General features: G+C 45.7%; 1 protein-coding gene and 2 long non-coding RNA genes across 3 annotated transcripts; 2 read left to right on the top strand and 1 right to left on the bottom strand.

Annotated features, from left to right (window-relative positions):
* Window positions 1-1,438: 1,438 nt before the first annotated feature.
* On the bottom strand, window positions 1,439-2,892 carry LOC119097274 (coatomer subunit epsilon-like). The gene is given in 7 exon segments (XM_037220324.1): window positions 1,439-1,702; window positions 1,705-1,764; window positions 1,767-1,892; window positions 1,895-1,987; window positions 1,990-2,157; window positions 2,160-2,204; window positions 2,889-2,892. Coding segments are annotated over 7 exon segments (555 nt in total). The 3' UTR covers window positions 1,439-1,643.
* A 642-nt stretch (window positions 2,893-3,534) lies between these two features.
* On the top strand, window positions 3,535-9,008 carry LOC119097589 (uncharacterized). Its single transcript, XR_005094157.1, has 3 exons — window positions 3,535-3,580; window positions 8,460-8,596; window positions 8,920-9,008. It is a non-coding gene; the product is annotated as an uncharacterized LOC119097589 (long non-coding RNA).
* A 1,099-nt stretch (window positions 9,009-10,107) lies between these two features.
* Window positions 10,108-11,482, top strand: LOC119096443 (uncharacterized). The gene is made up of 2 exons (XR_005094065.1): window positions 10,108-10,162; window positions 10,888-11,482. It is a non-coding gene; the product is annotated as an uncharacterized LOC119096443 (long non-coding RNA).
* The last annotated feature ends 48 nt before the right edge of the window (window positions 11,483-11,530 follow it).

Genomic DNA, 11,530 nt, shown 5'->3' with positions numbered 1-11,530 from the left:
TGGCCCAGCACATTATTTCCCATTGCCTTCCACATGGTCTGGAATGTGCCCTACCGCCTTCAGCACGGTCTGGATGACCCCGACCTCATTTCCTTCAAATCGCTACAGATGACCACACGAGATTACGTCGACCACTCCGCCTTTCTGCGGGCCATGGAAAGCTCCGGCCTTCGGAGGTCAACAAACCCTACACCACTATTCATCGCTGCCTGCGCCCATTTGTCCATTTCATGTCCGGCAAACAAGGTCATGGTCATGCACCACCTCTGCTGCTAACTGGGTCATATGGGTCAAGGTCATGCCAGAATCCACCTTAAGTTATTTTTGTTGGATCCATCCAGGCTTGCATCACAATGTTAAAGTGCAAGAGGCCAGGCGACTGAAGCAGACCCAAGGCCAGATTAGGTCACTCAATGACCTTGCATGAACACACATCATGGACACATCCAGATAGCATACTTCCAGTGAATGTCCTGGATGAGTCAAATAGTGTCATTGCTGTCATGAGTAATGCATAATGCATAAATCTGGACAAAGGAAGTGGTCTGCTTTGAAAGTTTTGAAATGTTTACAATATAGGTGCTCAACAGCACTGCTGAGCATTTGACACCTGGTGAATGATTACAGCAGGGGTGGTGCTGTCAGCTGTCAGCCCAATGCTGTTGACAACAGCAAGGGTGGTAGAGAGGTGGTAGAGAGGGGATGCAGTTAGCAGCAGGGTCGGTGCAGTCAACAGCAGAGGCGGGCAGTTGCAGTCAGCGGCAGAGCCAATGTTGTCGGCAGCAGAGGTGATGGAGGTGGTGCAGTCAGCAACAGGGTCAATTCAGTCAGCAACAGAGGTGGCATGGTCAGTAATGTTGTAGAGGGGTGGTGCAGTGAGCAGCAGGGTCCATGCAGTGAGCAGCAGAGGTGGTGTGGTCAGCAGTGGGGTTGGTACAGTTAGCAGCAGAGGTGGTGCAATCAGCAGTGGGGTTGGTGCTGTCAGCAGCAGAGGTGGTGCAGTTAGCAGTGGTGCTGGTGCAATCAACAGTAGAGGTGGTGCTGTTACCTGTGATACATGGTGACTCTGGCCATGTCATCACTGTCTGGGGTGATCCTGGGGATTGTGAGTGATCTGGTTCTGCTCAGCTGGCCATGTAAGACATGCAAGAACATATATAATAACATTTGCATTCCATACATTGTGCTGATAGTTTCTCTTACTCCAAAAGGAATGGAGGAATGAGGAATCATCCCAGATAAGACCAATGGCATAGGGAGCCCTGTCAGAGAGTATTAATCATATTAGCAAAAGCACATATGCATCATGCAGTGTTTCACATGGAATTAATCCTTACATGAGACATTGTCTATAACTGTGTGCAAAATGATGGAATTGCTATATATATCTTATTTGTTGGTGGCACCTGTTGATGCGAAGAGCTGAAAACAAGATGGCACATATTCATTTCTTGTATTGACTAAAGAATGAAGCAAAGCAAAGCATACACCACCAAATTGGCATCCCAATGGAAACTACACATACATCTACTAAAATATTTACCAACACTTCAGCCCTTCAGGAGCCTTATTCTAAACATTTTAGCAACAAAGTCACAAATGCATTTACTCAGATAACTTTGGCAAGTCAACCACAGCATAACCTATGACTTCACCATCATGGAATACTGCTGAGCCAGCCTGTCAAACTCATTCTCCTTGCCTGGTAGTCTCTCATGAATGGGTGGCTAGCATGAGAGTCCTTCAGCTGGCTGAGATATCTGGCAATACTTCTGGAGGCTTTCCAGTGTGCTGCGAGAGGACAATCAGGTTGATCAGGGTTTCTGGGTTGTCGTTATCCTTATCCAGAGCATTTTGTAATACAGGCTCTGCCTCCTCATACTTGCACATCCCAAGAAGCATGCAGCTTGACCATTGAGCAGCAATGGTGTGGGAACAGACTTGTCAATAAGCTCCTGGAAGATGTAGAATGCATCCTGGAGCTTTCCCCTCCAACAGCAATGTTGAACCATGCATGGGCAAGCTGGGTGACTGTTGAATCATCATCCTTCTCCTGCATTGCTTTCAGTTCCTTCTGAGCAAGATCAACTCTGTCCATTGCAAGGTACATCTGGAGTGTCAGTGCTGAGCACTCAAGGTCTGTTGCTTGGTGCAGGACCTCAGGGCTGCTTCATGGTTCTGTTCATTTGCATAAATTGTTGCCCCTGCCAAAAACAGAGCCACATTGTTGGGATCAATGTCACCTGCAAAACTTCTTGTCCAGTTCTGTCACAACCTGATCTCGCTTGGATCGTGAACCAGACAGGTACTCAGCCAAGAGTTTCAAAGCCTGCAATTCTGGTGTGATGCCCATGAATTTCATCTTTCACAATGCTGAACTTTTTCAGAGCAATGTACGCCCTGTACAAGAACACATCTTGCCAGCCGCTGCTCTTGTCCATTTACCTTCAGCTTTTGAGCTTCTGTTATGCACTGTTGATAGTTGCCCAAATAAAAGGAATTTTTCACTTCAAACAGCTCATCTACGTCATTTCCCTGGCTCCCCATCATCCGTTCCGGAATATGCCGTTTAATGTGGCCGACACTGCTCTGCCACACGTTCAGTCAGCACGCAGCTCCGCTTGCCAAACCGCCCTGATTCGGGGATCTGTTTTAAAAACCTCTAAAACAAATCCGAAATCACCATAGACTATAAACAGTAACCACCGCGCGGACCTAGTCGCTGCTATCTTGCAAAGTGGCGTATTTTAACGCACCTGCCCGAAACCAAGGCTCGATTGTAACGACAGCAGCGCGGCATACCTGACGCGATATGTTGACGTGTAAGGAAACAGCAGTACCAAATCAAAATCGACCGGCAAAGCCGCGCTGCTACGCATTTCGGCTACGCATATTGCATACGAAGCGTTGTAACAAACTGTATAGTAGTTTGAACAGCCGACTAACTGCCAATTGTAGACTTGATTCATTAAAGTTCAGGCTTTTGTACCGCGCTAAGGCATATGCAAAACGGGCGCGGACCATGCGACCAGCTGGAGGAAGTAAGTGAATCCTTTTTTATTTTTTATGTTGTTAACTTCCACCTAGCATAGTAAATGGTGTTTTATTTTGAACATGGTTGTAACTTCTTATTATCCCGCAGAACCTGATCCGCTCCGCTTTCAAGCGGCGGTTGGGCGTTTATCTTCAACCATAGAAACACATTCATTCAATACCGTGCACGTACGTTCAATAAGATGTATTGTGATGATATACTAAGGAGACACTGCACTGAACATAATAAAGTATAAGTATTTCTCATTATCATTATCATGGTGTTTTCCCTTGTTTTTACAACATTTTGCAACTTCATGATATACTGTCTATTAGTACCAATAGTTTCATTCAAATCCGAGAGTTTGGAGCAGTCAGCGTCATTGCCCTTCTCTATCACTGGGAAACCAAAGTGGAGCTGGGGGAGATGGCTGATGAGGGCGATATCATTGGTGTCGGGAGTACTGTGTACTGCAAGAATTGTTTCGACGAAGAAATAACGGAGAAGTTATTGCGTTTGAGAGGCAGACGAAGTTTCTGGTTTTGAGTATCCTTTTCGCCTTATGTCGGAGTGAGGTTGTGTGCGTCGGATTAGTCTCGCACGCCGGTCGCACGTGAAATGTGTTTAGAATGCATTTTAATATTTTAATTGAATTTGAAGGAAAATAATGACATGAGATTTTGACGTATTGATCTTCAGTCCAAGAGATGGCATGCACCTATTGCTTTACTGCTCAGAACCTCGTGATGGGCGTGACTAAGGTGTGGGTGTGCAGCTGAGTCAGGAGTGAAGGTGATGTAATATGTGATGTCTGCTGGTTTTCTGGCTTTCCACTTTTGTGATTTGCTTGTCTTCATTGTAGCCTACTCTGTATTGTATTGTGGTGTTGCTCCAGTAGCCATGGCAACACCATAAGTATTTGTTTTCTCTATGAGGATTGCACAGGTTGAGCCAGCAGGCTTTGCAAATGATTAATAAGGTTGCAACAAAAAGTTACAGGTTGTTACCAATCTTAGTGAGTGAATTATCATATGAACTATCAAATAACTAATTTAGTATGTGCCCTGTAATGATTAGTTTGTATACTATTGGTGCTAATAATAGTGAATCTTAAATGCAGTTAACTGTTTTCTTAGTAAGCAATTATTTTAAATTATATAAGTACCATGCATGACAGCTACTACATATGGAGGGGTCTGACATTAGGCATGTTTGTACCCTTTAACATGAGAATTGCATTTATATTATATTTATTTGTATCATTTCCAGCCCCAAGAAGTAAGATAACAATGAATGATATCTGTCATTTGGCTCTTAAACAGAAGGTTGCAGAAGGAGAACCTTTTGCTCTGGGCATAAGTGTCAGTAATGGCTGGCATGTTCATGAAGCAAGAATTTGACAGAACACTATTTTTTACCACTTGCAAGGAATCCTTTCATGTATTCTACCTTGTTCTGGACTTCAATATTGCAAATGCAGTGAAAAATCAGCATTCTATGTTTAAATCAGTGATGAGATATGTGATCCTGGGAATTATGCCATTAAATACAGCATGGCAACTCAAATAGTATAAGTTGCCTGTTTCTCCCTTCTTGTATCACTTGAACACACCTGGTTTTGTTCAGTATTAATAGTAGATACAAGAGGAACCAACTTAATGAGACAGAATACAAGGTTGATGTAGGTATCTATAGATAAATTAAGTTATTCTTTTATATTTCATATTTGGCACTGTTTTTGTGGCCTGATGCATCCTGCTTGGCAACATTTGGACCATGCTGGTATGATGTGTGATTTGTTATCAGAGTCTATTTTGTTGTACTTTTTTATCTACCTCTGCAATGCTTGTATAGATGACCAGCAATATGGTAAGCTATTATTAAGCAAAGGTTGAATGACATTTGATTCCAGCATGCAAGCTAAACTTGGTGTGTTATTGTTAGGACAATAGAAGCTAGTAAAAGGGTCCATGGCACAAATTTCAAAGCAACACTGGATTATTTTACTTATGCAATTATGCTGCACAATTTTAGCTCTCAGTAGATATTTGGCATGGTTAAGTGTAGGTAACATTAAGTGAATGTTGTGGTGTTGCATGCATTCCAAGTTTTAATGTATTCTTTATTGGAGTCTGCTAGAAATGGTGAAAGGCAATGATCCTCATATGCATGGGATTGTCAATCAGACAGATGTTTTGAGGATCAAATAAAAAAGCCCTGTCTGTTTTAAGACTTCAAACCCACTGGTTTCTTAGCATGCCTGGTACACACCCATGCAGACTATTTCAAGGTCACCCAGATAGGCATACCATACCATAAAAATTTGCCACTGCCCATCTGACCATAGAAATGCTATTTGGTCAGAGGTCAGGTCAGACTATTTGGTCAGGACAGCAGAAAATTAAGAGCAAAGCATGCAGACAAACCTTGGCCCAGTTCCCTTGGGGTTTGGCTCTGCTAGATAAAAAATAAGAATTGATTGGTGCAGCATAATGAGAAACATTGATTTTCATTGCAGATTTATCCAAATTTGCATAATGGACTGTGGTCTTTGGCTCTTTACAGCATGCTTTTGGCTGTGAGGACCATTGACCTGCAAGGAAAAGTATTTGTTGAGGGTTGTGCTGCCAGAAGGCTTTGTTGTGGAATGCATTGCTGCATCACCCTCCTTACATACCCCTTTGCCCAACCTATAATCTGAAGTATTGAAGATGGTAAATGACCATTTAGCATGTGTGGTAATATGAGAACCCATTTCAATCATATGTTGACTCAGCAAAAGTAAGGAACCTTAAAAGCAGCATGTCCCAAAATGCCTGTCACAAGTTACATACCACAGGGTATTGTTGGGTGCCTCAATTTTAGCTTGCTTGTTTCATCAGCTGAGGAAGCCACCAAGCTTTTTCACCCAAGCCAACAAGGCTTTCCAGTGTGGTATGTAAAACCAGAAGGGGAGAAATAAGCCTAGGTTATAAAAAACCACACGTAATAAACAGAAACACCGGTCTTGTTCTGGAATCAATATAGTACTCCACTAATTGTGTGACCCTGCTCCAGGGAAGAGTTTTGAAGGTCTGATGTAGAAAGAAATTTGTGTGTGCCTACTCAATGTTAAGGCTCACCTTTCAATATGAGAAATGAATAAGGCATGCAAATGGCATGAGGGTTGCAAATGTGTGCCTTGCTGATCATGAGCCTAACATAAAGCCAGACAAAACCTGTAAGTGGTTTGATTAATCAGCATTGGAAAACTTGGTGTTTCCTGGTATAATGTATGCCAGAAGATTCTGTACTCAGGATTGTGACTAGGTAAAATGAAATGTGTTATACTCCATCATGATGCAACAAGAACAGCTTTTGGAAAAAACTCACTTTATCTCTGTGTCAGGACAGAATAAAACCAGGATGTACAACAGCTTGAGATGTGCTGCTTCCATCAGGAGCCATGTATTGATATATGCAAGAGCACAAAAATTGCACCCACCAGACTAACATGCCTAATAGCAAGCAGCCTGTGTTGCCACTTAGGTATATGATAAACCATGTATGAAAATGTAAAAATAAAGCATGTCAATGCTGAATGGAATAGCCTATAAACAATGCCAGGAAATAAGAAATGAGTACTAGAATCGCACTGGTCTGTAGATTACCTTTACGCTATGCAGACCAACTCAAACTTGAACATGACTTAACCTACCATTGACGACGAACCGCATTAGTTGCCAAGGATGCAATGAACACTCTTAAAAACCGCACGCCCAATCACCTACCGCAAAAGGCCGCCTACCCACGCGTCGCCACTGTGTCATGGCAATGCAAATAAGAGAATCACTCGCAATTCAGCGTCAGAAACGCCTGAACCATTCAGCGGCTTGCGCCCGCCTCCCAGCTCAAGTTGGAGGTTGAACATAGGAAAACTCCAACTGGCTTTAATGATTCACCTCCTCGTGACTGATTTGTCAAGAGCATAAATATTCTGCACATGCCCATGCCATGAACAGACTTGTAAACATTTGGAGGGAAGCTGTATAGAGATGGGCATCACAATTATGAAGGACTTATTTGTACTCGCCCAGAACCGCCATGTGGCTGGATTTTTGGCCACTTCCTGGTATTCGGAGTACAAAAATGTTAAGGCAGCTGTGGATTTAAACCAAGTTGAATGTCACATTAAAGCTGGTAATTCAGGCTTTACAAAATACTCTTTTAATAAAAAAATAAAAGTTGAAATACCCAAAATGCCCTTTAAATGTTGCTATAAATGGCCCAAAAACTGTTCGGAGACAACCATCTCACTCCGGCAAGAGCGCCAGGACACTAGAGTGACATGAATCCATGACTGGCCCGGCAAAGTAAGGAGAAGGGCTTATTAGGACAAAAACATCAATTAATGGCATCATAAGTTATCATCTTGTGCAATATCAGTTAAAGCGCATCAAAATCCATTAATGCATTGCATTATCCGTCGGAGCCAGCGGAGTGACTGACTCCGATCTCTTTTGGCCGGCCTACACGGGTCTGTCAGGCATTGTGCTTGCGCTGGCTCAGTAAATGGCTGGAGAGTGCTGTCTGTCTCTATTGTTTGGGTGGGACGTGCAGGGCCTCGGGTGTTAGCTGGGTGTGGGAAGGTGGAGAGCATGAATGTTTAGCTGTGTTTAAAACCAGCTAGCTGGTGGAGCGTGACCGTGGTGGGGCGAGAGTAGCGTGATCGTGGTGGAGCATGAGAGGGTGGCCGTATGTGGCGTGCTCATTCGCATTATTGCGTACTGTTTTTGTCTGGCTGTGCATATCGTACCCAACCTCCATTTTGGAGAGTGTATAAACCGGCGTAATTACCCTCCATTTTGAAGGATGTATACACAGAGCCTTTCATAAATTGCAAACCAATGAATATGCACATGTGTTTCATAGTACAGAGCATGAGACTGTTGTTTCAGTGTGGCATGATTAATACTGATGTTTCCTTTCATTTAAAATGCTTCTACATGAATTGCTGTATATGAAAAGTGGCGTTTGTGGAGCGCCACCCATTGTACTATTATCTCTGAAAGATAACCTAAATATAGCTGTAATGACCCACAGCACTTTGGTAGTTTTGTACTCCACTATAGAAAATTTGTACTCCGCTACCAGGAAAATTGTGTAGAATTGCCAACACTGATTAATTGAACACATGATCACTGTGGAAGTGAAGCAAGTCTAACTTTGGTGGCTGTCGGTGAAAGCCAAAACTTCCACAAAATGTTGTATCAAACAGGAGAGGGAACAGAGCTGTGTCACTTCATTGGTATGTCAGTGAAAATCATATAGGCTAAGGCTGGTCTGTAATCTCCAGAAAACAATGTGGGCATTTTTTGCACAAGGTTGTGTATGGACATTGCGGCAGAGATGTGAATGAAGTATTTCCTTAACCAAGAACAACCAGAACGGCCGCCAACGAACGGCCGACCTACCCAGTGTGATGTGCTGTTCCTGAATCTGAACACTGTCAAGGATTTAAAGATCACCAAGGAGGTTAACAGTCCCACGGAGCTTACGCTTCAGAACCTGGACATGAACTTGGTGAGTGTCCCAATCTTCAAGACTGTGATGCTTGCCTGGCTGTAATAATCATGTTATTAAAAATGACAAAATAAACTCACTTAGTGTGTTGGGCATCTGTAAGACATAGACTATAACATAGCTTGGGTTTGGTGCATTTTGAGTCATTGCCCAATTTGGCACTGGTATATGCAACTGAACACACTGGTCACCTGACTTTGAATCCAGATTCCTAAAGCTGACCCAGCGCGGGTGGCCTGGCTGGAGTAGACTGCCGCCAGCAGGCCCAGCTGTCATGCAATGACTGCTCTCCACACAGCAGCTCATGGTGGCCATGTTTTCAGTTGTCCGCCCGGAAGGAGGCGGAACTGGAGAAGAAGCGGCGTCTGGTGGCGGCCATCAAGGCCAACGTGTCAGACGAGGGTCGCGACCCTCTTTGCACACATCGCCAAGACGTACGTACCCGTACCGCCCCTGCTTATGGTGTTGATTGTACCTGTTTTCTTTGCTGTCATAGGCAGCCATTTGCGTGTTGCATGCCTGCCTGCGGTGTGTGATGAACGTGTGACCAAGCGAACGAATGGCATCAGAATTAATTTATCCTGTGTTATGTGACAGTATCATGTTGATCAGGGGTAACAATTTTGGGTTTTATCAGTTTTTGTGCTGTTAAAATCTGGCGTGTTCTGTCAGAAGACCAGATAGCCATAATACTTCCAAAAATTTAGCGCCCTATTGACATGTCTTGACCGCAGTGGTATTTCAGTCAATGTGTGATACATTCACAGAAATTGGGCTTTTGGATCCATGCCCTTTGAACAGGTGTCACAGCATAAGTGCTACGGCAAAGACTCCTACGGGCAAGAGTGCTACGACATCAGCTATACGCGATAGTATCTTTATGGCAAAACCTTACACACAGACTTAGCTTATAAGTGACTATACTATACTTCTGTTGCAAAGACTTATACAGATGTCGAGTGCTCACAACAAAATGTATGCTTTAAAACTTATGCTTGTCATTGCCTATACAGCCAAGACTTTGATGTATTTCATTGGACATTACATTATACTGCAATGCGGTTAGTTCTACTTGTTATTTTGCGGGTAATATATGGCAGTCTATGCCACTAGTGGCTTCTGTCAGTTGTTTAAAATGGTAAAAGCTGGCTGGCGGCAACTTTTGCAGCCAGTTGCTGCCAGTCCCAATATTAAATGTTAACCGAGATGACGGTACGGCACACTGACAATTGGACGCCAGCATCAATTGTTCCCGTGCCGCTGCGTTGGCGCACCGAGACGAACAGCGCACGCGTTGTGGTATGGCGGGACGCGCGGTCTGTCTGGACGCCAGGGCTGGTCCCTTCCCGTGCCCTCGTCGCCTCGCCCCCCTCCCCCTCCCCCCCGTCCCGGCGGGCCGGCCGCGCTCACCTGATCCCGACGTCGCGCCGGCAGTCTGGAAGAGATCCAGTGGAGCGGCAACCGACATCGTGGTGATGAACCAGGTCACCATCAAGGCGCCCTACCAGACGGGCCAACATGGCCGGCCAGACCGATAGCCAAGCCTACCAATACGTCTCCAAAATTGTGAGGACCCATGCAGACCTGTGGCGGGGTGAAATGCCACGGAGTGCAAGTAAACTAGGCCTGACGCCCCCATTGCGTCGTGTTGCTCATGGAAGCGGCTCAGGCTTTCCCTTCCACGCTACGTATGGTACTAGCGCATGTGGTGCAGGAACGATGTTTGTCGCTCAGGTGTTTGTATGACTGTCGACTCATGTAATTGCGATGGAATCCAACGCAAGCTTCCGCAGGTGGCAATGGGCCAGTAGAGGTAAAAGGGTCTTCGAGTCGGGTGAAGCCGGAATATTGTATCATTCTTCGAGCTGCAGTATTTTCAGGCTGTCTTCGTACCCTGGTTTTGATTAGTAAAGGGGAACTGCAGACTGTCCAACCCCCTCATGTTACTTGCACTAGCGCAATATCCTTGGGTGTCGCGGACGTATTGCGGTTGCGGTCGTGTAACGTTACTGAGATCACGTAGCATTGGCCCAACTTTGTTCCCTTCCTCTGTGTCGTGCGCGCGCGTCCTCTCGTCACACCCTTGGCGGGAGCGTCGATCGAAAGGTTTCGACGGCTTGCCTCCTGCTCCAGCAGCAGGTTGGACGCCGAAATTATCAACTGAACCCCCAGCGTCTAATCTAAGCGCCGTTCAGCATTGCACTTCAGTGGGCTTGGCGCGCGGTCTGCTGCACCGTACCCACTTGACTGATAGCCGCCAAGCTGCTAACCTGGCGCGTTCTCGCCGGCAGGTCGAGAAGTTCAACAACGAGCGGAGTTCGTCAGCAGCATCGCCAAGCCAATAGAGTACCATAACCCAACCCTGGTATCAGTGCATTATTTATGTTCGGCTGCCTAGTGTGAATGTTTCCAGCCTCCGCAATGCGCGATGTAAAACAGGCCCGCTCCATTAAATCCTGAAGCGATGAGGTTGTCGAGAAATTAGGCCAAAGCGGGTACGAGACAGCTTTTAATTTAAAATTTCGTTGACTGTTTGCGTGGTGTGAATGCTGCGCGCGGCGTCGTGGCGCGCAAGAGTCGGCGGTCGGCCGAGGTGTCGTTTGTATTATTTTATAAGGGTGTTCGTGGGTGGCGCTGTGCGGTGGTGTTGCCGCGGGGCACCAGCCGGACCGCGCGCCCCTCCCCTCCCCCTGCCGTGGCGGCATTTAGTATACAGAGCAGCCGCCCCCGCCCGATCCTCCGGCGGGGACGCGTGCTCAGGAGGCCTAGGTCCGCCCGGCAGGTCACAGTTTTGTACTCGGCACACTCAGCTCAAGCAAATTGAACGTGTCTGAGAGCGAAGTCGTGCGTGAGCTGGCGCGGAGAGAATACACTCCCGGAGGTGACGTGGCTGTTGTCGAGCGTAGTACGGCAGCGCTCGGGCGCCACACACGC

This window comes from Pollicipes pollicipes, unplaced genomic scaffold (assembly GCF_011947565.3).
Source record: "Pollicipes pollicipes isolate AB1234 unplaced genomic scaffold, Ppol_2.1 Scaffold_4295;HRSCAF=5057_pilon_pilon_pilon, whole genome shotgun sequence".
Lineage (NCBI taxonomy): Eukaryota > Metazoa > Arthropoda > Thecostraca > Pollicipedomorpha > Pollicipedidae > Pollicipes > Pollicipes pollicipes.
Note: the sequence above shows the minus strand (reverse complement) of the source record. Positions and strands in the feature narration are given on the sequence as shown.